The 25,776-nt window shown below is 40.2% G+C and overlaps 1 protein-coding gene across 1 annotated transcript in view; it reads left to right on the forward strand.

The window, feature by feature from the left end:
- The window catches only part of pcnx2 (pecanex 2), a 53,292-nt gene that overhangs the window by 1,761 nt on the left and 25,755 nt on the right, over window positions 1–25,776 (forward strand). The window contains exons 2-22 of the mRNA XM_047351715.1: window positions 1,962–2,164; window positions 2,782–2,899; window positions 2,993–3,050; window positions 7,598–8,085; window positions 8,185–8,382; window positions 10,636–11,127; window positions 11,219–11,393; window positions 11,574–11,724; window positions 11,802–11,944; window positions 12,235–12,313; window positions 13,445–13,580; window positions 15,623–15,765; window positions 15,971–16,124; window positions 16,945–16,977; window positions 17,264–17,435; window positions 17,586–17,696; window positions 20,149–20,240; window positions 20,479–20,588; window positions 23,520–23,628; window positions 24,073–24,165; window positions 24,282–24,432. Coding sequence (XP_047207671.1) covers window positions 1,962–2,164; window positions 2,782–2,899; window positions 2,993–3,050; window positions 7,598–8,085; window positions 8,185–8,382; window positions 10,636–11,127; window positions 11,219–11,393; window positions 11,574–11,724; window positions 11,802–11,944; window positions 12,235–12,313; window positions 13,445–13,580; window positions 15,623–15,765; window positions 15,971–16,124; window positions 16,945–16,977; window positions 17,264–17,435; window positions 17,586–17,696; window positions 20,149–20,240; window positions 20,479–20,588; window positions 23,520–23,628; window positions 24,073–24,165; window positions 24,282–24,432 — 3,409 coding nt within the window. The remainder of the gene's footprint in view (window positions 1–1,961; window positions 2,165–2,781; window positions 2,900–2,992; window positions 3,051–7,597; window positions 8,086–8,184; window positions 8,383–10,635; window positions 11,128–11,218; window positions 11,394–11,573; window positions 11,725–11,801; window positions 11,945–12,234; window positions 12,314–13,444; window positions 13,581–15,622; window positions 15,766–15,970; window positions 16,125–16,944; window positions 16,978–17,263; window positions 17,436–17,585; window positions 17,697–20,148; window positions 20,241–20,478; window positions 20,589–23,519; window positions 23,629–24,072; window positions 24,166–24,281; window positions 24,433–25,776) is intronic.

Raw genomic sequence — 25,776 nt, forward strand, 5'->3', positions numbered from 1 at the left:
TTTGAATATTTCATAAGATACATTTTTTTAAAGCAATTTTAATGTATAAATGTTATGAAATGGCCATATTGTGGTCTACTCAATCATGGGGAAGACTGCTGACTTGACAGATGTCCAGAAAACATTTATTGATACCCTCCATAAGGAGGGTAAGCTGCAAAAGGTACCTGCTAAAAAAGGTAATTGCTAAGGAAGCTGGTTGTTCACAGAGTGCTGTATTCAAGCATATTTATAGAAAGTTGTGTGGAAGGAAAAAGTATTGTAGGAAAAGGTGCACCAGAAGCCTTAAGAGGATTCCATTCAAGAATTTCAAGGAGCTTCACAAGGAGTGGACTCAAGCTGGTGTGAGGGCATCAAGAGCCACAGTGCACAGCCCTACACATGGGTTACAAATGTTTCATTCTTCGCGTCAAGCCAATCCTGAACCAGAGACAGAGTCAGAAGCAACTTACCTGGGCTAAGGAGAAAATAAACTGGATCGTTGCTCAATGGTCCAAAGTCCTACCTTCAGATGAAAGTAAAGTTTTGATTTCATTTGGAAATCAAAAGTGGGGAGGCACTGAATCCACATAGCAAGTCCAGTATGAAGCTTTCATAGGAAGTGATTTGGGGGGCCATGTCACCTGCTGGTATTTGTCCACTGGGTTTTTGAAGTCCACAGTTAGTGCAGCCATCTACCAGGACATTTTAGAGCACTTTATGCTTCCTTCTAATGACAAGTTTTATGAAGATGTTGATTTCCATTTTTGCCAAAGGCACCAAAGCTGGTTCAATGTCCACGGTGTTCCTGTTCCTGATTGGCAAGCAAACTGGCCTGACCTGAACCCCATAGAAAATCTATGGACTGTTGTCAAGAAGAAGACGAGAGACACCAGACCCAACAAGGCAGACGACGTGAAGGCAGCTATAAAGCAGCCTAGGCTTCGGTTATACCTCAGCAGAATCACAGACTGAACACCTCCATGCCACTCCGCATTGATGCAGTAATTCATGATAAAGAGCCTCAACCAAGTATTGGGTGCATAGAAATGTGCATACCTTACAGAAGACATTCCTGTTTAAAGTATCCCTTTTTTATTGATCTTATATAATATTTAGAGTTTCTGAGTCATTGATACTTGGACTTATTATCTGTAAGTCATCAAAGTTGTAAGGAATGAAGACTTGAAATATTTCACTCTATGTATAATTAGCACCTGAAATATTATGCCCTACCCAATCTTCCATCCAAGCAAGCTCTTATAATTGCAGAACTGCAGATATGGAGACTGTGATAATGATTACGATTTTATATATCGTATAGCTCTTCTATCTTTCACCAGTTGCTTGGTTCTTGTCACTCTTCCATAAAGGCCAGATTTATGGAGTGTACAACCAATAGTTGCCCTGTCAACAGATTGTCCCACCTGAACTATGTATCTCTGCAGCTCCTCCAGAGTAACTATGGACCTCTTCGCTGCTTCTCTGATCATTCTTCTTGCCCAGGTAGTCAGTTTAGCCTTGTCTTGGTAGGTTTGCAGTTGTACCAAGTTATTTCCATAGTCAGATGATGGGTTGAGCATCCCTCTGTCAGATGTTACAATCTTAGTATGTCGTTTTATAACCAAATCCTCTCCAAAAATGTATCCTGGTCAGCTGTGTTTCTTGGTCTTCATGATGCTGTTTGTTCACTAATGTTCAACCTGTGAAGACTTCACAGAACAGCTGGATTTATATTGAGATGAAATCACACACAATTATGTGACTTCTGAAGGCAGTTTGTTGGATTTTATTAATCAAAGTAAAAGAGTTTGAACGCCAATACACAACACATCCACTACTTTCTGGTCTACAACACGAAATCCCATGAGACAGAGTAAACAAACTTAAATAGTCTCACCAATTGTTATCATTTCAGCTTTTATGCTTCACTGACCTAATAGACTTTAAGTCTGAATAAAGCTCCTTACATTTTCTTGCAGGCCCTGCCTCCTACCACCATGGCTCTGAGCATCTACTGCACCTCCATCACTGTCTTCTTTGTCCTCATCAAGCTGGCCAACTACCGGCTGCACCTGATGTTTGACGAGGGTGAGGCGGTGGTCCGCAGCAGCCTCTCAGACCTCAGCAAGGCCCAGGAGAAGAAGAGCAATGCCTCGGACTCCTGCCAGCCACCGAGCATCAGGTATGAGCAGAAAGATCAGTCACAAGTAGCAGAAAAATACTGATTCCTATTTAGCAATCCACCCTTTATATTGGCATTGTGCCTCAGAGCACAGGTCAGCCTGGCCAGTCATTGGGCAGAAGGTTAAATCTCCTGTGACACGACTTAAATATTGGCACAAAATACACATTCAGGCTTTAAAGCTCATTCTCCAAGATGTTTAGGTCTTACTTTATCAGTTCGTGTTTGAAATGAAATTTGTGACATGATCAAGTGTTTAAGAGTGAAATACATCCTCTCAGCTTCGCTTCAAGAATCTCAGAGCAGATTTGGCGAATGTGCGAACTCATTCTAGTGATTTTCGGTCAGCCTGTCTGCTGAGACGTGCTCTCTCTTCTCAGGGCCTAATAAAAGGAAATCCATTACTTGTTCTTCTCTGTATGACTCTGATGAATTCAGATAAGACAAAACAAGTTAAGACGCAAATGGCTTTTCTGCTTCAGCCTCTGTAAAGATTTATCTGTTTTAGAGGCCGCGACAGAAAATAAAGCACATGGTTTTCTCTAAAAGTAAAGCAGCGTTTTATGAACTTCCACCCGAGTCCTCATTGTCTCACTTCTTCCTGTTTCCCCAAGCAGAAGGAGCAGCACGCTCCCTGACAGCGTTGCTATGACAACGCTGGCCCGCAAACGTCCCAGCCCGGTGATCCAGGTGACGGTGAAGCAGACAGAAACCGACCCAGGCCTGATCGGGGTGGTAAGATGGACTACATAGGAAAATAAAACTGTACCGAACTGTTTTATGGCCATAGGATGAACTTTAATTAGTTGTTTATGTCCTATTCTCCAGGACTACTCAAAGTCAGAGGAGGGGAAATCTGCAGAAGGTGATGGCCATCTTTCTTTAGGTTTGAACACACACATCTGTAACACATAAAGGAATCATTAGGTCAAATATAAAAGATTCCTCTCAGCACTTAGTTTTGTCATTTGACATTTTACAAGGTTGGGGTAAACAGACAGATGGGTGATCTGTGAGCATTCCTCTCTGTACACTCACTCTTGATAGTCCAAAGTCTTGGATTCTCTCTTATGAGCTCTTCTCTTCAGCTCACCCTACTGGTGTTGGTTTGATTTTATGTTTAGGATCATTATCTGGCTGAAAGACCCAGTGATGAGCCATTTTGACAAGTAGACTCCACCAGATTAAAATGTCCTGGTATTTTTAAAAGTGCCCATTGCTACTCTTACAGGATTTCCAGGGGTCTGGGAAGAGAAACAGCTCTCATGGCATCATGGATCTTGCACCATAACAGTGGGAGTGAGGTGCTTTTCCACATATTCATACTTCTGATCTCGCTGAACAAACCTGGAGAGTTTTGTTCTGAAAATCTCAACCTTGGTCTCATCTGATTAAAGCAAACAGTTTAGGTTAAAGTTCCAGTAAAGTTTCCAAAACCCCACATTTGTGATGGTAGGACAGAAAAGGCTTTTTTTCTGGTATCACTCCCAAACAACCACTTGGCATCTACATACCATCAAATGGTTCTTAAAGAGACTTGGTTATCTTAAGATATCCCTCTTTGCTACAAGTGTCTAACAGAAAGATATGCAGCTTTTCTTTACCTTACTTACATCCTCTTCACTTTGCCCTTTGGGATGCAAAATATTATGCCCCATCCTGCCTTGTGAGAAGTAGCAAAAACCAATTTGCCTCATATTGTATTTCTACCCTTAAGTAACAAAAAACCCTGGTTTTCTAGTTAAAAAAATGCAGATTAACTGTAAATAAAAAAATGCTTCAGACTTTTATGTTAAAGGGATTGTTGGAGGTACTAAAATTCGCATAATCAGTAATTATATTAACCCCCCCCACTCAAATTAAAGGTTGGATTTAATAAATTTTTTAATGTAAGATTATGCTACTGTACTAAAACGTTTTGTGAATATAGCGATTTTTGCACAGCTTTTACCAGTAGGTGCCAATGAATTTGTCTGTGGCTATATGAAGAGTGTTTTAGCAAGAAATCCAGCCACCTTTAATGTTGAAACTCACAGTGTGAGCCACAACTTTCAAACCCTGCATCAGGCTATTGTAAAAATAAAATTATCTACAATCACAAAAGAATTAGTCCACTACTAGACAGCACCTGAGTTTGATGGTTGTTGAACGTATTTTTGGTTTGGAGAGTAATATTTCAGAGACCATGCGCAAATAAGCAATGAAATTAATCTTTTATTTATTTTATCCTGAATCCAGAGCTCAAATGTGTTTGGGGTCCCTAAAATTACAAACATGTGATGACATGTCATCAGAAAACCCAAAGGTGAATAAAACGTGGAACCAAAAAGACTTGAATGACCAATCCCGGTATAACCTATCAAACCTGCTGATATTTCAGCCTGGCCGCCTTCATCAAAGGACCAGTTTCCATCATGTCTGTGTGTTGGCTATTGTGTCAAGAATAAATCAGAGATATTTAAAGGAGATGACTTGACCTCATGAGATGCAAAACAGTGCAGTAAGTACTCTAAGAAAACATGTTATTTAGAGAGTTAACAGACTGGGTTCCATCAACTTGTTTTTTTCTTTTAATATAACTTTTGATTTTACAAGTTTTGCCTTAAAACATGTCAGTATGACCTCCAAAATAGATTAGATAAGAATGCATTATAAGTGAATTTTTTTTGGCATTTGTTGCCAAACACATTGCATGTTGAGGATAATAAAGTTTGTCTTGATCTTGATTGCTTTACAGTTTACAAGATCAGAGGATGAAAATGTGTCAAGTTTTATTTTCCCAGCGAGAATTTACCATTTGTTGTCCTCTGAACAGTTTGCTCCACCGGAGCTGTGAATCTCTTGGTTGCAGTTGATTGATTAGAAGAAATAAAAGCCACATTTAAATGATTGCCACGCAGATATTTTATTTATATAGCATCCTAAATGTATCATTTTTCTTCTGCTTCGCAGTAAAAGATAATTGCTGCTGTTATCTAAAAGTGAGCTTCACTGATCTGCAGCAGCTATCCAGACTTGTTCATAGCAGTTCCAGTTTTTCTGAAGGTTTTATCCGTCTTTGTTTCCTTGTAGCCATCTTCAGACTTCAGATTAACACACATCAGCCTTACTTTAATGACATTTTTTCTGGTCTTTCCCATTTTGAAGATTGGCTATAGGAATTGTGTCTCTGTGTCATACAACATTTGTCATGTACATCACAGTATGTCATTAACTAATTAAAAATTCTTAACACTCAGATCAACATCAATAAAATAAGTTGAGTACATTTACGTTAGAAATACCACCTATTGTGGCTCCCCTACTAATTTCTTAAAAAAATTACTTTGAAGTTTTAGCACATCATTTTCATCACCTGGGAGTATTTTTAGAGCCAGTCTAGGCTCAAAACACATTTGTTCCTCTTCCCTAATGCACTGGGCGGCTCCTTAGACAATGCAGCTTCACAACTTCCTTTTGTGCAAACGCATCACTGTTGTAAATTATCCTCAGACAAACACAGAAAGCTAGCCAGTTAGCCTGCTCACAGGCCCAGCTGACTGCTTCCAGTAAATGTATGACCTAATGCACTGGCAATTAGACAGAGTACAGTCAGCTGGTTGAAAAGAAGGGAAATAAACACTCTGACGCATTGTATCAGATGGCTGCATTTTTGTAGAAAACGTTACCCTTTGTTTCTGATACGAATATCATTCATCTACCTTCAGAGCTACTTTAAAAGGAAGTGGAAAGATTTCTGTGCCTGGTAAATATAGCTTTACTTCAAGATTCTTTACAAAAACCAGAATAAAAAGAAAACGTCAGTGCATGGATGAGAGAAGGGAAAAAACACCATCGGATTAAGTATTTTGGTGAATAAGCACTGTTTTAAGTGTTTACTGATAATATCCCAGGATAAAGTATTGTGATTTTTGAACGTCTACACTAAAAGCTTTGTTACTGAAAATTTTCAGCTTGGTGTGGTAATGATGAGTTGTCCACTGAAATTAAAGTGGGACCCAGTGAGATTGAATTGATTGTCTATAGTTATTCTGAAGTGAAATAAAAAGGTTAGAGCCAGAGTCAGTCAGCTGACTGGTGATCAGAATCTAAAAAAGAAATTGTGTTTTTTTGGTCAGTGAACACACCCTACCTAAGTGCTTCCAGGTCTCACTGATAGCAACACTCTTCAGATTTAAAGTTGGTGCTGAGTGAAGAAGAGTCAATTATTTTCACTATCAGTGCGGTGTTTACAAATTAGGCCAGAGAAACACCAAATGTGCAGTTAACAAGAGTTTGATTGCTGTGCTGCCAATAAGGATTCTTCCTTTGATTAAGTAGGATACAAATAAATATTGACATGCAATTTTTTTTATAAAATGTATTAAAAAAAACATTTTCTTTAAAAGCTAGGTAATAAAGTTTTGGAACCAATAACATAACATTTTGCCAATTACGGTGTAATACATGTAGGTCACATGACCCCTGTTCTCATCCTGAGTTTTAGCACATTCCACTAAGTATTAAAAACTCACTGTAATAGTTTAAATAATATTTATCCATACATAAATTATACATTGTCATATCTAAGATAATTACTGGTCTTATACTTTTAATTTAGCATAACAAATTGTTCTTAAACTGGTTCTTAAACCCACAATTAATCAGAAAGTGCTGCTTATTATGTTAAATAAAAATACACCTAGAAGCAGAATTTTTCAAAATGTTAGCTAAGTAAATGTAACTGAGTAAATGTTACTAGTTACTACCCACCTGTGGAACTCTGTACCCATTTTGTCCTTGTTTTGAAATATTACTGCAACTGTTAAAGTGCAGAGCTGTGTAATACAGACTGCTCTCCCTCTCACACACATTCATGCTGCCTCTTTTGCAAATATTAATAATTAATGATCAATAATGGGGGAAAGGCTTTCCAAGGCTATTTTATAGTTACACTGATTTAGTGATATGAATGAATAAATGAATGAATGAGTAAAAGTCTAACACATAACAGTGAATTGTTTTTTCCCTTTAAATATTAAGTTGAACACAGCTTTTTATTTAGAAATAATCTTATTGAAGAAAATGAAAATGTGACAAAAATTGAAAATAATACTGAGCTAGAATTTCTTTCCTAGAAAAGGAAAGAAGATTTTCAGGATTTTCAGAGACAAAAAGAGACATCTCTAACTTTTTGACATTTTTGTCAAATCACTTGCTTAACCTGTTGAGAAAGTTCAATCTTCGATTAATCCAGAAAGCAAAAAAACAATCAAACAAAAAAAAAACCAAAAAACATTTGTGTTATTTTTTAAGGCTTTTAAAGAGAAATTAGAGAGGCTAAAATAGGCATCAGCCAAATACCTAATCTGTGCCGTTCTAATAAAAAATTTTTACATTAGGAATTGTAGGATAAGAGCATGTTGTTAAATGTGTGCTTTCCTTTCATTTCAGGACAGGGTGAGACTGCTGCAGAGGAGCACAACATGGAGGGAGGGCCGCTGCCAAACCCTGAACTCTCCCCTGATGACCTTTCTAGCCCCAATCCGGAACAGGATGCCCCACTACTGCGGGCCCAGCAGAGGTCCCCGTCACGACCTGAAAAGGAACAAGCCGAGGTGACTGAAACTGGAGCTGCTGTAGAAGAAGGAAGGGACGTTCAGAAATCTGTGATGGGAAAAGGTGGAGATCAGTTGGAGGAGGAGAGGTCCCTGGAGAAAGACTTAAAGCAAGACACAAGAGAGGAGAAGGAGAGTGAGTATAAAGAGGCTGCAGATAGGGAGACAGTGGATGAAGGGTTGCCCGCTTCAAAGGGAAGGGAAGATGAGAGCGAGGAGGGCAGCGAGGGCCCAAAAGAGAACTCAGATGCCAACAACAACTCACTGGAGACTCCAAAGGATGACCTGGACGTGTTCATAGACACTCCAGAGTCTCCCGCACAGGTGGGCTCCACTGCAGAAGAAAGAGCAGCATGTTGCCATATTTAAGAGTTTTGATGTGGATAAAAACCCATCTTATTCACCCTCTTGTTTTGTATTCAGGTTCCACTAGAAGAGGAGGAAGCTTATTGTTCTGATGAGATTGAAGTGGTACTGGTTGACAACTCCAGCCCAGGTCTAGGGTCAGCCCGTCTAGACGACAGTGACACAGTGAAGATCATCATCACCATGAGCTGTGACCCTCAAATGGCTGCTCAGCTAGAGGAGAGTGTCAAGCAGAGCCTGCTGGAGAATGCACAGGTCAGACAGATGCCAATGATTTCTGCTAAGGTTTCTGCATTGGGTTTTGCATGTTCTCCCTGTGCATGTGTGGGTTCTCTCCGGGTACTCTGGTTTGCTACCACAGTCCAAAATTGCCTTTAGGTGTGTGCATGGTTGTTTGTCCTGTGTGTCTCTGTGCTGCCCAGAAATGCCCAGAAATTCCCTTTCAAAGTATTCACCGCCCTTGATCTTTTACACATTTCATCAGATTATTACCTCAGTGTCATTTATTTAGCTTTTATACGATAGACCAAGACAAAGAAGCACACAAATGTGAACTGGAAGGGAAACAATACATGGTCTTAAAATGTAATACAAAGAAAAATCTCAAAAGTGAAAAGAATTGCCTTCAGATGTCATATAATCAGTAAATAAAGTGAGAAAAGGTTTGTTAGAGAACACTAGTCAACAAACTGTTTTAAGTTTCCCACAAGCCATGTGGGACAAAACAATTAGTATACGTCCTTCATATTGAAAATTGAACACTGCACAGACAATGATCCTGAACGTACAGCTTCAATGTTATGGTTTAGATCCATGTGCTTGAATGGTCTAGTCAAATTCTAGACCTAAAATACATATGAGAAACTGTGACAATGCTTGAACACTGATGTTCAAAACACTCTGAGCTCTGAGCACTTTTCTTCCGGCTCTCGGTGGAGGAGGACGCTTTTCTCTGTCTCCCGCACCCCTCCTATATCTGCCCTGCTTCAGCTCTGTGTCTTGTCTTCTTTTTTTTGAGCGTCTTTTGTATATCTTCCAAATTCTGAGTTATGGATTTGGTCGGCTGGTCAATGCAATTGATCAAAATGTTCTCGACGAGAAGACAGGCGGAAGGAGAGCCCAACTTGTCTGGACAGGACATTTTTCTCTGGATAAACAATGGACTACTGGCAGAAGTGGAGGATTGTGTGTTTGTCGATAATGTCAGTCGAGGATGTGGAAGATATGTATATAATTGGATGTTTGATATCACAATTTATGCTTTTTGAAGTCAGCGGTTACCTGGCATATCGAGAAATTCGGAGAATGTCAGCAGCTGCTCTGGCCATTGTAAGGCTGCCTGGCATGTGTGATGGGATCTTCAGAGCGATCAACACTCAGACTGAGATGTTACGTGAGCTGAATCGCAGACTGGATGTGATCCTTACACAGGATCGCAGGCAGGTTGCGGTTCCTGGATTCAGGGGTTAAATGGGATAAATCTTGGAGAAAGTTGTTCGCTCGGATCTGGCGAAAGACCAGGAATTTGGCTGTTTGGATTCGCCTTTGAGAAGCACCAGCGAGACTCTCAAGGCTGACGGAAAATTAAGAGTCAGCCTAACCCAAATAATTATTGTTTTTCTGAATCTGGCTCCCCTGCACGGCCTTGATGGCTGGCTATCCTCAACTTCTTCTGGAAGTTATGTAAACATGACGCTCTGCTCCCACTGCCCCCTCCCTTCTCTGAGGACATCTGTGGACCTGCTCAGAACTTTGTGGCCAGTTGATGAACATTCCAACGAACCATCAAGGACAATGGTCTCTGGGACAGTGCTTCATGGACTTACTTGCACACACTCACTTACACACACACACATGCTCAAGATAGACATATGCACCCCTCACACCACCTTCACTGTTCCCAGCATGATGTTGTTTTGTAAACCTGTTGCTTCTTTGTGCTGAGGTTTTTTGCAATCTCAAACTGTATCCTGCTAAGGATAAAGTGTGAAATAGGATTTTTTCCCTCTACTTACCTAATGTGGCCTCTTTTCTCATCTAGCAAGGGCAGCGCCCGTGAGTGGGCAGCAAAGCCTTGGTGACCCGTCCCCCCTTGTCTTGTGTCATGATGTATGTTTGGATGGGTTGTACTGGAATTCTAATTTCCCCTCAGGGATCAATAAAGGACCTTTGTATTGTATTGTATTGTAGCTACAGTATTTTGCCAAAAGTACTGGGTCCTACCACCTTCCATGGCTGCAGGTGGATAAAGTTTGATGTGGATAAACTTGACTGACCTGCACAGAGTCCTGACCGGATAACTGAAACAATTTATTAAACCAGAAGCCAGAAAACCAGAATATTCAAAGTTTTTAATGCACTTTGAGGATCTGTGTGAGAAAATAATGATTTTTTGTGTCAAAAATGAGGTTATAAACCTTTCTTAAACAATGTGCAGATTTGTGTCCAGGGGGTTTGTTACATTAAGGGCTTTTTGCATGTGACATGTCCCTGTTTGTGTCTTGCAAGGCTCAGAAGGATGCTGGAGAATGTCACATCATGATTCCTGTCATCACCTTCGATTCCCCTGAGGAGGAGTGGCAGCAGGAGCAGATGGAGGGAGAGGAGGTGACTGGCTCGGAGGATGATCCCACACCCAGACAGCAGCAGCAGCAGTTCATGAGGCAAAGCGAAGAGTTTCACTTATGTAGAGAAACGATCAGTTCTGAATCCAACATGCTGGAGTGCCCGGATCTGGAGCAGGAGCAGCGTGGACTCCAGATGAACGAAGACATCGTGCCCAGCCCGCAGCTGACAAATGACAACAGCTCGTCGGGCATCGATGTCCACTCCCACCCCGACGACACAGACCCTCTGGAGCCTACTGTGGATTCACAAGGATTCCTGTGTCTGCCTCCGATGGTCGGCCGCTACGGGCCGGGTGGAAGGACCCATATCCGAGGTCTAAGCATGGACAGCGGGAAAGATGCCATCCTCCTTTCAGACAGCTCTCATAACGCAGTACGTTAAACATCTCTTCTTCTTCTGTCTATGTCGCTATAATCTTCATTCATCTGTAAAATGCCATCAAACCTATTTTACCTTTCACCAGACCACAATGACCAGCTCCAAATCCGACCTGGAGGCGAAGGAAGGCCAGATTCCCAATGAGTCCAACTTTTTGGAGTTTGTTTCCTTGTTAGGTTACCTCAGTATGAAAGGGGGAGCAGGGAGCACCCAGGAAGGGGAGGAGGAGAAAAACCAGAAAGTGGACCCTGAAGAAGAAGGTTAAAACCCCCTTTTTTATGTAAACAAAGGATAGTGCATGAAGATAGTGTCAGCTTGGGTTTTGCCCATTACTACTTGTAGTGGAAAAGTCCATAAAAGTATTTGTTTGTGCCACCTGATTAGGTGTCGAAAGAAAAGCAAATAACAAAAGCAGCTATCTCCTTTTCTCCCGTTTTCAGAAAATCCATGTGCAACTCCTGGACAAGATCCAATAACAACAGAAACCAGCAATGAGAACAAATCAGAGCGACCCACACCACCCACCAGTCTCCCAACTAACCCGCTGCAAGCTATAAAACCTACGCATATCCCAATAGTCTCTCCTGACAGGTAAGGGTGCCTGTGAAGTTACTCTTTGAGTGTAAATATAGCAGTTGGAGTCACATGTGGAGCTTCTTTTTTTGCAGTCCACAGACAGACAGAGAGAAAGATCCGGACTATGACTCCCTCCCATCTCAAACATCTCAGTCTGAGAGCTCCATGCTGCAGGTCATCTGCAGACCAGAGGCCACTAGTAAAGAAGAAGCCTACACCTTCCACACTGTGCACAGTAAGAACCATCCTATTTGCATCTTTGTGATGGTTTTTGTGTGGGAGACAAACTGACATCTGTGTAGTTGGTGTGTTTTACATTCAACTGCTGGCTTTGGTGGAGCGATAGCTCAGAATGCGGGAAGATTAAATAGCATTTTCCTGGAACGGCTCCAACGTGTTCTGCTGTTCGGCCTTCGATTTCCGTCTGCGGAGCTAAATGAATCCCCATGTATCAGTTATTGGTCATTCGCTCATCCAAATAGAAACTGTCTGATTAACTTGACATGTCTGTGTTTGTGTGATCAGGAGACAGACCTCGCAAGTTGTATGCAGAGAGAGCCCTTAACCTACCACTGGGAGCAGAACTCATAACAGGCAACATGGGGTATGCAGACAACTGATTTCCCTCTGCACACCAAACTCCCCCTTATTATCTTCTTTACATAAGTTTCTACCATATTTATACTCGAGCATTTCTGCCTGTATGTTTCGAACTGCTTTCACCTGCTTTCCCTGAAGTAATTGTTTTGAAATTTACCTCCCCCCATTTTTTCTTGCATTTTCTTCCAACCTTCCACAGCTTCTTGCACGTATTGCAAGTATTCATACCCTTTAAACATTTTTACAGGCACAAATTTCACTTCATTCAAGTGGGATTTTATGTGATAAAGTTAACAAAAACAAAGTGAAATAAAAAAAGAAATTATTACAAAATTTCTTACAAAGGAATTTCAGATTTAGAGTCTAAAATTTTAGCACATTTTTCTTTGCAAAATATCTGAAGACGGAATCACTTTTAAAGTCTTGATACAGATTAACAATTTAATTTAGGTGTGGAGTTTGATCTCAATCAGTGGTATCCAAACTTTTGTAACACAGACCAAAATTCTCAAAATAAGAGGCCAAAAGAGCATATACCTATATGTTTTTTGTTTTACTAAAATAATGCCAAAAATAATGTTATTACTTTTTTTACCTGCTCAACAATAAACTAAACACACAATACTTTATTGAAATGAACAAAATGTATAATGATAATTATAAAGTTTATTTGATGTTTATAAAAAGAGAAATTTAAAGATCTAAAACATAAAAAGAGTTGCCTTGCTTTGAAAAGATCCTGTGAATTGCATCACAGGCCACACAAAATCAGTCCGATGGCCCCAAATGGCCCAGGCGCCGCACTTTGGAGACACCTAAACCATTCCAGTGTAGCTCTGAATGTATGTTTAGACTCACTGTTCTGCTGCAAGGTGAACCTCAGTCTCAAGTCTTTTTAAATTTCCAACATTCCGACATCCTGATGCTGCCACCACCATGTTTTAGAGTGGTGATGGTGTGTCCTATCAACAGCTTCTTCCACATAAAATCCCAACAAAATATTTTGAAATACGTGGTTTTATTGTGACAAAATGTAGGCAGGTTAAAGCAATGTGAGTACTGTTGTAAGGCAATCTGTCTTTCTTAATTTTAATGTCAGCAGGCTAATAGTGTGACTTTTTGTGTGCATCTTCAGCGACCTGCTTTCGACTTCCTCCAACTCAGAGTGTCAGGACGCTGCAGCAGGAGGTCACGCCGACTGCCCTTTCCAGCGACGCATCATTCCCGCTCACAGACTACGGCCACGGAGGACACACCCAGAGATCTTTCCGGTTTTCATTTTCCTACTATTTATTCCGTTATTTACTGGAATTAGGGAAAAATAAAAATAATAAAAATAAATGTTTAATGTGTCTTAAAATGACATTAAACTGTACCCTCAGAAACAGTCTATTATTTTATTCTATATACAGGGGTTGGACAATGAAACTGAAACACCTGTCATTTTAGTGTGGGAGGTTTAATGGCTTAATTGGACCAGCCTGGTAGCCAGTCTTCATTGATTGCACATTGGACCAATAAGAGCAGAGTGTGAAGGTTCAATTAGCAGGGTAAGAGCACAGTTTTGCTCAAAATATTGAAATGCACACAACATTATGGGTGACATACCAGAGTTCAAAAGAGGACAAATTATTGGTGCACGTCTTGCTGGCGCATCTGTGACCAAGACAGCAAGTCTTTGTGATGTATCAAGATCCACGGTATCCAGGGTAATGTCAGCATACCACCAAGAAGGACGGACCACATCCAACAGGATTAACTGTGGACGCAAGAAGAAGCTATCTGAAAGGGATGTTCGGGTGCTAACCCGGATTGTATCCAAAAAACATAAAACCACGGCTGCCCAAATCCCGGCAGAATTAAATGTGCTCCTCAACTCTCCTGTTTCCACCAGAACTGTCCGTCGGGAGCTCCACAGGCTCAATATACACGGCCGGGCTGCTATAGCCAAACCTTTGGTCACTCATGCCAATGCCAAACGTCGGTTTCAATGGTGCAAGGAGCGCAAATCTTGGGCTGTGGACAATGTGAAACATGTATTGTTCTCTGATGAGTCCACCTTTACTGTTTTCCCCACATCCGGGAGAGTTACGGTGTGGAGAAGCCCCAAAGAAGCGTACCACCCAGACTTTGCATGCCCACAGTGAAGCATGGGGGTCGATCAGTGATGGTTTGGGCTGCCATATCATGGCATTCCCTTGGCCCAATACTTGTGCTAGATGGGCGCGTCACTGCCAAGGACTACCGAACCATTCTTGATGACCATGTGCATCCAATGGTTCAAACATTGTATCCTGAAGGCGGTGCCGTGTATCAGGATGACAATGCACCAATACACACAGCAAGACTGGTGAAAGATTGGTTTGATGAACATGAAAGTGAAGTTGAACATCTCCCATGGCCTGCACAGTCACCAGATCTAAATATTATTGAGCCACTTTGGGGTGTTTTGGAGGAGCGAGTCAGGAAACGTTTTCCTCCACTAGTATCACGTAGTGACCTGGCCACTATCCTGCAAGAAGAATGGCTTAAAATCCCTCTGACCACTGTGCAGGACTTGTATATATCATTCCCAAGACGAATTAACGCTGTATTGGCCGCAAAAGGAGGCCCTACACCATACTAATAAATTATTGTGGTCTAAAACCAGGTGTTCCAGTTTCATTGTCCAACCCCTGTATATCGAAACTGTACCTCAGGAATACAGCAAATCATACACAAATTAAACATTACTGTTACCATTATATCTACCCACTTCGTTTCCTGCAGTTACAAAACAAAGAGCTGATTAACTAGAACAAATCAGCGTGGATGCTACAGAGTATGATAAACTATGACATTTGGTTTCAGTATTTTCCGGATTTGGATAATTATGTAAAAAGGAAAAAGGATTTTGAAAACATACATGTATTTCGAGACTTTATTCCCTAATGAAATGTCTAAATGTGTCCTTTATCCTGCCCTTCCTTCTTTAGTCCCTTCATAGTTTCTGTTTTTTGCAGGTTGTGTAGAAAGAGCCTGTCTGCTGGTGTTTTATATTTTAAAATGAACGTAAAGCACTGAGAACTCTGAAAAGTTTACTTTGAAATGTTTACCTGGAATATGTGTAAGGACCCTGCTTGTTGTTTCAAATTGACTCGACACTCCTCTCATCAGGAGAGAAACAAGCTGAATGTTTCTAGCACCACTTTCTGTGTTGTTCCTCATGAAAAGATAGTCAGAATCTAAATACTCCATATGTTCATGCTTTTGTTTTTCACATTAACATGCGGACAAGGGTTGCTGGAAGAAATGGTTTATGTTTGTGCGGCAGGAAGAGGACTCCTTGGACGAGTCTTCAGAGACGTCTACGCAGGAGAAGCCAACCAGAAAAGTTTATTATAAACTCCAGCTGTTGCCCGGAAAATGGGTCAGCGTTTTGTACGATCGTCTGACTCTGCTCGCGCTTTTGGACAGGTAACTTCCAAAACCTGCCCGATCAGATCTTAGATATTTTATATTATTACTCTTAATATGAAAATCTGCTTTAAATATAACACATTTCTATTTCAGTTCAATATTTCTACAGGCAATAGTCTTTCTGCTTTTGGTCAGTTGGGACCATTAGCACCACTGCCATTACTCATCCCTCTTCCTTTTGCCTGTCCTGTTTTTCCAAAAGAAACCAGGAATTTCTGGAGAATCTTGCAGCAGTCTTCATGGCCTTCCTGGTTTCCTTTCTGGGTTTTGTGCTTCTCAACCACGGATGCTTCAAAGACTTTTGGGTCTTCCAGTTCTGCTTGGTCATCGCCAGCTGCCAGTACTCTCTGCTGAAGGTAAACGATGCAACATGCTGTAGTTTGGAGCCAAATTGTTTCAGTGTAGAGCAGCTTTGTAATTATATGTCGTTCATATAATTCGTTTGGGGGTTTTAATGGTGCATTTGAACTGTTCTTTATTCAGGTCGAAAGATTACACAGCAAACAAATTGAGCCACATGTTTTTCCTCAGTTGCAGAGAAACCATACGCTACCACATGTAGCTATCGACAAGTCTCTGGTATTATTTGGGCAGATATTTAAAAACATTAGAAATTGTAGAGTTTCTTTAAATTGTCTGGATTTCTGACACCTTTTCCACTTTTTCCACTAGAAAAGACATCTAGCAAAACTTGCGTCATAAACTTGTTGGTTGCTACAAAAAGCTTGTAGTAGAAGTATAAGTTGCATAGGGTAATCTAATTAAATATTGGTGGGGATATATTTGAGTCTCTGATGTTGTTATGACAACCGTTGTATTTGTAAGCAATTTATTAGATAATGTACGGAGAGGAATGAAGAACAAACTCTGGGCATGTTTCTTTTGTAATCATGCTCAAATTGAATTGAGAAACTGTTTTAAAGTATTGCCACTATGATAAAATAACAGCTTAAATGCTTCATTAAAAGCCCAGAATTATTATGATATGCATGCCGATGGTGAGAGCATTTAAACATTTTACTGTTGAGTAGTTTAATCAAACTTTCCTGAATTATGTTTGATCAGTAATCTCTAGTCTCATGTGTTGTGGGGATCCACTGCAGTCAAAAAACAGCTTGATACTATAAGGCTTTCTGTCTGAGCTGAAGTTCGGTTTGTGTGGGTTTGTTCTTACAGAGCGTTCAGCCAGATGCGGCGTCACCAACACATGTGAGTCTCTTGTTTTTTGTTTAATATTACAAAACAGAAAAATAAAAATAAACATGAGAAGATAAAAACAGATGAACACCCTGCATGTTTTGCTCTCTATTTAGATTGTTATCATGTCTGCGATAGATATTTGAAGCCACAATTAAAGAAAATAAAATACATTTCAAAGCACTGAAGTTGTAGTTATGAAAGATTACCACTTTCTGGCATGTTTCTGTCAAAACAAATATGAAAACAATGCCTTTATAACGAGTAAACATCCTTCCCGCTTGACATCCATCTTCAGGGTCACAACCAGCTGGTGGCTTACAGTCGCGCAGCCTACTTCTGTATTTTCTGTGCTCTGATTTGGCTGTTGGAGCAGCTGCTGCGGAGGAAGGACCTGCCCGTCTCCACTCTGTACGGAGTCACTATTATCTGCTACGACGTCCTGAGCTTCGTTCGGGATGCTCTCGTTGGTAAGAAGGAGAGCACGCGTGTGCTGTCATTTTAACACATTTGCTTCAGACAGTTAGCAAGCTGCTTTGATCCTACATTTTCCAACTTCCTTTGTTTTTGTTATTTCTGGAAAGTACTAAGAAAGGTTATTTGTTTCGTGTGTAAATCAGGTTTTACCTACTGTTTCCCGTTCGCCTTCCTGCTGGGCCTTTTCCCACAGATCAACACCTTTACCATTTACCTGCTGGAGCAGATTGACATGCACTTCTTTGGTGGAACAGGTCAGTAATGGTGATGCTTGTGTTCCCTGAGTCATGTGAACATTTATATTTTAAAGACAGTGACTCTATTTTAAAGCTTTATTTCTCTCATCATTTTCTCTTGAAATCTCATATCTTATTATATTCTATTGTATGTTGTAGATATAACAATCAAAAGCCCAGCTGCAGCTACATGGTCAGATTTGTCCCGACAGTGACCTCGTATCATCATCAGATTATAATTCTCATGTCAATAATCCCAGATTTACGCAGAGAAAATCCCACACTGAAACCCCTTTATATGACAATATATGAAACTAGAACAACTCCTGAAGAAACTTTAATGAATCCTGCCTTATTAAAGGTTTGGTTGTGGACTTAGGCCATAGAGCATCATCTGTGGGCTTTAAAGCCTTTTATGAAGCTGGAACCTATTTGTAGTAGTTACACCATGATGAAGCAAGACCTTTAATTTGAAGAGTTTCTGGGAACTTTATTTTGGTGGGCTAACACAGTAACTTTCACTGGTTTTGTTCCACCTGTAACTAAACTGCTCACTTTAATGGCAGGCAGCAATGACATTTACAAATCTAAATGTATAAACAACAAAATTCACATCTAAATCAGGTTTGAAGGGACTGTATTTGTAGCTGTAACCAGTTATCTTAAAAAAGCTTTAAGGACAGTGTATGAAATATAAAAACTGACCACGTTGTTTTCCTGTATTTCACATTGGTGCCATCTCTGAACACTGAAGTCACAAAGCCATCCTGCTATTAATAAATTATTTTGGATGTATGTACAGGGATACAGGTTGTGGACATATAGCGTCCTCCACCCTTATTGCCAAAGCAGATAAAGATTAGTAAAAGCTTTAAAATCTATTTATTTTGATCAAAGAGGCATAATTCCATACTGCAAATATTGGAAAAATATTAAACCACTAATTTAAGTTTGTTTGTTCGATAGATTAAAAAAAAGCTCCTATGTTAAAAGTTATATTTTTATGCAAACTCACTGGTCCCTCACTGAACACTGGCAACTGCTATAAAATAAAAAAAAGAAAAAAAAAACAAAAACGGTTATTATACTTTAATTATACTTTTAAACTTGTCAATCAGTATAATTAGTAAACCAGACTTGTTTCCCTGTGGAATAAATGGGATTTGACACAGAGGCCCATTGTTTTGGCCACTGCCAGCTAGATGGCAGAAGGACCCATACACTGACCCACAAGCAGATTGGTGAAAGATGATGGAAAGCCAACAGTAGTTCAAATAAGAAAGACAAACTGTGGCATTTAAATGGTAGTCAGAATGGGCATAAACAGCATGAAAGTATGTGTGTTTCCTGCTTTGTATCATTGGTTCTGGCTGGTAGTGGTGGTATAACGGTGGAAGGGGAATTTCTTGGTACACTTTAACCCCCCTATGTCACAAAACTTTCTAGAACATGGCAATGTGTTCACTGTATACTCCAGAACTTGAGCAGCTATGAAGAGAAAATGTGGTCCAACCTGGTACTAGCAAGGTGTACCTAATAATATAGCCATTGAGTATATTTTTTTCACTAATAACAGTAAGCAGCATGGTATGGGAGGATATCATCCCCAAAGCTTCCTAGAGAATGTGTGTTGGGGGTCGCAAAGTTTCATCAGGGAACAGTAGTTGCTATCTACATGCCAACCAGCTGAGTGATCCAAGAAAAAGCCTTTTTCTGCCCTACCATCACAAATGTAAATGAAATTGAAATTTACTAAACTCTGCTGCGGCTTTTCTCCGAGCCTCGTTCTTTGGTCAGATGAGACAAACACACCAGCTGGAGGTCTGTTGTAAAGCAAAGGATAAACAAAGGGAAAAGCTCCTCAGGTCTGCTGTTAACTAAGGTGATGGATCTCTGATGCTGTAGGCTAGTTCCGCTACTGTTCGTATAAAAACATTTTTAAACAGCCTCAACAATAAAGAATAAACACATTCGCTCTAACACTCTTTAAAAAGGGGGCTATTTGGATATTTGCAAGCGTTTCTCTGAAACCAGTCTAGGACTGACCTAATGGTGCCTGTTGGTATGCAAAAGTTACCCATGTTCTTTATATATGCTGATATTACGTCCACATTGTTTATGTGTGAGTATATGAGCAGTGCTCGAGACTAAACTGAAATCGGGGTTTCAATGTGGGTCATTGCTGAAAATATGTACAGTTAATGGGTTTCAAATAGGTCATACAAAAAGACTATGTGGGTCAAATAAGTAAATAGGTTACTATGAGGTACTTATGACCTATTGCAGTTGAAATATGCATGAACATTTAGCTAAATGATAAATGAAAAGTCCTGTATGTTCAGACATTTATCTCCAAGATAGAATTAAGATGCAAAAATTAGCTGAGAAATGTTAATCTCCTTATTTTCTGGGTCATTGTCAGTAATAGCCGCAGTGTATTTTCATTTTCGATGTCATTTGTGTGTCTCAGCTGCCACAAGTCTCATCTCTGCGATCTACAGCATCCTCCGCAGTCTGGTTGCTCTGTTTCTGCTTTATGGTTTCTGCTTTGGAGCTCTCAAGGTAGGTAATTGAAACAGAAAGCGAGCTCGGACAAGATTCAGTATGCATCTTTTTCTTAAATCTTAAACTTAAACCGAGTTTGAATTGGATGATATGGGCCCGCAGCACACAAGCAGCACTGATGAAACCATCACTCTTAATGTTGGAAAACCAAATTGCAGCTGCAAGAAAAAAAAAAAACCTTTGCTGTGGAAAAAATACGCAATAAAGACAGGTGTGTGTTTGTGTGTGACTACAGGAGCCGTGGGATGAACAGCACACGCCGGCCCTGTTCTCTGGTTTCTGTGGCCTTTTGGTTGTGTTCTCTTATCACCTCAGCCGACAGAGCAGCGACCCCTCTGTGCTGCTGTGAGTACCTATGTGTGTGTGTGCTTTGCAACAAACTAAAAACATCTTCACAGTGAGATGTGAGCAGATTATTGGGGGGGATCTGTGCTTTAAAGAAAACGTTTACTATTTCTAATATATTTATTGGGTCACTTAGACTAAAGCTAAGAGATTATTGCTTTTTTATATACAGGTCCTTCTCAAAATATTAGCATATTGTGATAAAGTTAATTATTTTCCATAATGTCATGATGAAAATTTAACATTCATATATTTTAGATTCATTGCACACTAACTGAAATATTTCAGGTCTTTTATTGTCTTAATACGGATGATTGTGGCATACAGATCATGAAAACCCAAAATTCCTATCTCACAAAATTAGCATATTTCATCCGACCAATAAAAGAAAAGTGTTTTTAATACAAAAAACGTCAACCTTCAAATAATCATGTACAGTTATGCACTCAATACTTGGTCGGGAATCCTGTGGCAGAAATGACTGCTTCAATGCGGCGTGGCATGGAGGCAATCAGCCTGTGGCACTGCTGAGGTCTTATGGAGGCCCAGGATGCTTCGATAGCGGCCTTTAGCTCATCCAGAGTGTTGGGTCTTGAGTCTCTCAACGTTCTCTTCACAATATCCCACAGACTCTCTATGGGGTTCAGGTCAGGAGAGTTGGCAGGCCAATTGAGCACAGTGATACCATGGTCAGTAAACCATTTACCAGTGGTTTTGGCACTGTGAGCAGGTGCCAGGTCGTGCTGAAAAATGAAATCTTCATCTCCATAAAGCTTTTCAGCAGATGGAAGCATGAAGTGCTCCAAAATCTCCTGATAGCTAGCTGCATTGACCCTGCCCTTGATAAAACACAGTGGACCAACACCAGCAGCTGACACGGCACCCCAGACCATCACTCACTGTGGGTACTTGACACTGGACTTCTGGCATTTTGGCATTTCCTTCTCCCCAGTCTTCCTCCAGACTTTGGCACCTTGATTTCCGAATGACATGCAGAATTTGCTTTCATCGGAAAAAAGTACTTTGGACCACTGAGCAACAGTCCAGTGCTGCTTCTCTGTAGCCCAGGTCTGGGGAATGCGGCACCTGTAGCCCATTTCCTGCACACGCCTGTGCACGGTGGCTCTGGATGTTTCTACTCCAGACTCAGTCCACTGCTTCCGCAGGTCCCCCAAGGTCTGGAATCGGCCCTTCTCCACAATCTTCCTCAGGGTCCGGTCACCTCTTCTCGTTGTGCAGCGTTTTCTGCCACACTTTTTCCTTCCCACAGACTTCCCACTGAGGTGCCTTGATACAGCACTCTGGGAACAGCCTATTCGTTCAGAAATTTCTTTCTGTGTCTTACCCTCTTGCTTGAGGGTGTCAATAGTGGCCTTCTGGACAGCAGTCAGGTCGGCAGTCTTACCCATGATTGGGGTTTTGAGTGATGAACCAGGCTGGGAGTTTTAAAGGCCTCAGGAATCTTTTGCAGGTCTTTAGAGTTAACTCGTTGATTCAGATGATTAGGTTCATAGCTCGTTTAGAGACCCTTTTAATGATATGCTAATTTTGTGAGATAGGAATTTTGGGTTTTCATGAGCTGTATGCCAAAATCATCCGTATTAAGACAATAAAAGACCTGAAATATTTCAGTTAGTGTGCAATGAATCTAAAATATATGAATGTTAAATTTTCATCATGACATTATGGAAAATAATGAACTTTATCACAATATGCTAATATTTTGAGAAGGACCTGTATATACTATTGTAAATACTTTTATATCGTATATATCAGATTTCATATTTTGCTGTTCTACTCTAAAATCCCTTTTACGAGATTGTCCTGGCTTAGACAGGCAACGTAGTTTCCCAATTTTGCAGCATTTCTTGTGTAGGGATTTAAAAAATACATAAAAAATGGCATTCTGTTTCATGAAATAATAATCTGTTCATCTTTAATTACTTCGGTAATAGAGTACCTTGCAAAAGTGCAAATTTTCCTGCTGCAGCAACAAACTTTGTTGCTTTTTATTGGCATTTTATATGAAGGTACAACACAAAGTAGTGCATAATTGTGACGTGGGTGGACAATTATACATGGTTTTCAAAATGTACAAATTTTGACACACCCAATACATTTTTTTTATTTGTTTTTATGAACATCTATAAAGATGGTTTACTTTGTTTTGAGAACCTCTGAGTGACAATTTTGAAAGATGACCTTTCATTGAAATCACAGCTGGAAGTGTTTTGTGACATCTCCCTTTCACCTTTACACACCCAGGTCTTTTGATTCTCTAACAGGTTTCCTTCCAGCATGGTCCTGCATTTAGCTTTAAGCTTTCATCTGCCTGAAAAAAACCCATTGCTCCAGCAAGATGCTACCATCACCATATTTCACCTGGAAAAGATATGTTCAGGGTGATGTGCAGTGTTCATTTTGTGTCACACTTAGGACTTTGCATGTTGGCTAAAAAGTTTCAATTTGGTCTCATCTGACCAGAGTCTCAGTCACTTGTTTCTATGACCCTTACTTGGATTGTGGCAACAATACAAACTGGATTTTTTTTCTGGCTTTCTATTAACAGCAACTTTCTTCTTTCCACTCTTCTATAAAGGCGAGATTTGTGGAGGGATAGTTTTCCTCCTTACAGATTCTCCCACTTGAGCAATGGATCCTTGCAGGTCCTACTTAATTACGATGATTCACTTGGCTGCATCTGGTTGTACTGGTTTTAATTAGCATCTATATAAATTGAGACGAATACATGTGCACTACAATTACTATTTAGATTTTTATTCCAACATAATTTAGAAAACCATGCATCAATTTCCTTCCACTTCACAATTATGCACTACTTCGTAAATACCATGAGGTCTGTGGTTGTAATGTGACAAGATGTGAGAAAGTCCTAAGGGAGTGAGTGCATTTTCCCCTTTTTATTTACAGATCTCTTATAAAGTCAAAACTAATGCCTGCACTTGTGGAGAGTGAAGAAGAGGAGGAGGAGGATGCAGACATCAAAGACCCGCTGCCTGAGAAGCTGCAGAGCTCCATGGTAACTATGGACAGATGTGTGAGGTGGTTGTGTGTTAGCCGAAGATGATGTTTGGATCATTACCAACCACTGAATGCACCAACACGCTCGCAGCACGCTCACAATAATTACTGTCACACAATCAATACAAATAATCACAGTGATCCTGTGAATTCATGTGAGAGAGCAAGCGGCAATAAGCTCAGCACAGAGAGTAAGACAGAACAGCAGCATTTGCAGTTGATTAGTGGAAGTGATTTCTGGGTAATCTGCAACACAAACCTCTCCTTACCAATTACAGCATTAGTAGGGATTGGGAGCCTCTTCACTTTCTTCTGGCTGATTTGTCTCTGATCACCAAGAAATTGAAGCTAATAACAAATAGGCAGAAATAACACACCTGTATGAATCTAAAATATGCAAGAGGATTATGGATAATTGGAGCCTCCTTTCCGAAATCCGCAGAAGGAGATTCTGTTATCGGATTTGGTCGTTTGCTCCATCACCTACATCCTAACCTTCGCCATCACGGCGAGCACTGTGTTCCTCTCCCTGAAGGTGAGGTTCTCACTTGTTTGGTACTTTTATGCTCCACATTTTTACTTAGAACTCCAATGATTCTACATTATTTTTCCCGTCCTAATGATGTTTGCTCTCCTCTAACTCTTATGTAGCCCTTTGTGACCATTGTGCTGTACGCTCTGGCGGGGACGGTCGGGTTCGTGACCCACTACCTAATTCCTCAGCTGCGGAAGCATCACCCTTGGTTGTGGATCTCACATCCGGTTCTCAAAACCAAAGAGTACTACCAGTTTGAGCCCAGAGGTTTGCATCCATGACACACAGTGCTGGTCAGAAATGTAGATACCCTCACCATTAGCATGAACGTCATAATAATTCTGGGGTTTGAAATAATTTTTTTAACTGTTCTTTTTCAAGTATAAAATAATAATATTTTCTTTAATGTTTTTAAAAAACAATTTTGTGCACAACTTTAAAATCATTGTGGATTTTCTCGTCACTCAGGTTCCAAATCATTTACAGAGGTTGAAATATTATACTTTTACCCCTACTAATGTCACCGTATTTGGTTATAAGTCTCTTCACAAGTTATGGATTGACCCGATGCTTTTGTAGCTTTTAGATCTAAGTCTAAGATTTAAAGGGCACATATCACGCAAAATCCACTTTTTTAGCCTTTAAATATATTTTGTGTACTTGGAGTCTATGGGAGTGCAGAAATTATTTTCTCACTAGGTGTTGCAGAGATATCTTTATATTCTGCCGGCATCATATTTTTCGGTCCGTTCAGTTTTCCCTACCATCTGTTACATTTTTCCAACTGTTACGTCACCGTATTTGCTGCGAAACAGCTAAATACGGTCAATGATTGATCAGTTTTGTGTATCCGTCATTTTTATTCCTTGCCGCGATTTTGTAGTCCAAGCTCAAGTATGCCTATGCTGAAAGAGGATAAGTTCGGTTTGGTTGTTCGGTATATTAACCCACACAATTTATTACACCAACCCCCAGCATAAGAACCTCTTCAAAGTGCCTGGTTAAATGTTATTTAATCTAGAAAGTTTTGATTAAACTACAAAAATGGCCAAACCGATTAAAGTTCAGCACTCTTTGACCTGGGGGGTGTGAAGCATTTAAAGAGATGGCACCAAAACGAGTTGCTCTCAGACGCACCTCAGAACAGGGGTAATAGAGGAGCCTGTGGAGCTACAATAACAAGGAGCTCAGACCAAAAGCATTGCTGTTCCACTTTATATAGACCACAACTGAATGATTTAAAGGTAAAAAGGAAAGATTTAAAAGCATGATATTTCTCCTTAAAAGTCTAATTCTGGCCAGATAGTTGGGCACTCTTCATGGCAGAATTTCTACAGTTCATTAAATTGGCTGGTTTCTTGTCCATACATTTTTAACAGAGTAGCGGTGAGGCCATTTTAGAAGGATAATGTTTGCATGCTTTATCCATTGCAAAACTAGCTTTCATGTGTGTTTGTGTAAGACGTTTCAACCATCCACCGTTTCATTTGAGGTAAAGTTTAGTTTGGAGCTAGTCCTCCATTTTTATTATTCCATTCACCCTGACAAGATAATAGACCCAAAACATGATGCTTTAATAGCTGTGCTTTACAGTGTTGTTTGATTAGACAG

The sequence above is a fragment of the Girardinichthys multiradiatus genome, chromosome 22 (genome assembly GCF_021462225.1).
Source record: "Girardinichthys multiradiatus isolate DD_20200921_A chromosome 22, DD_fGirMul_XY1, whole genome shotgun sequence".
NCBI lineage: Eukaryota > Metazoa > Chordata > Actinopteri > Cyprinodontiformes > Goodeidae > Girardinichthys > Girardinichthys multiradiatus.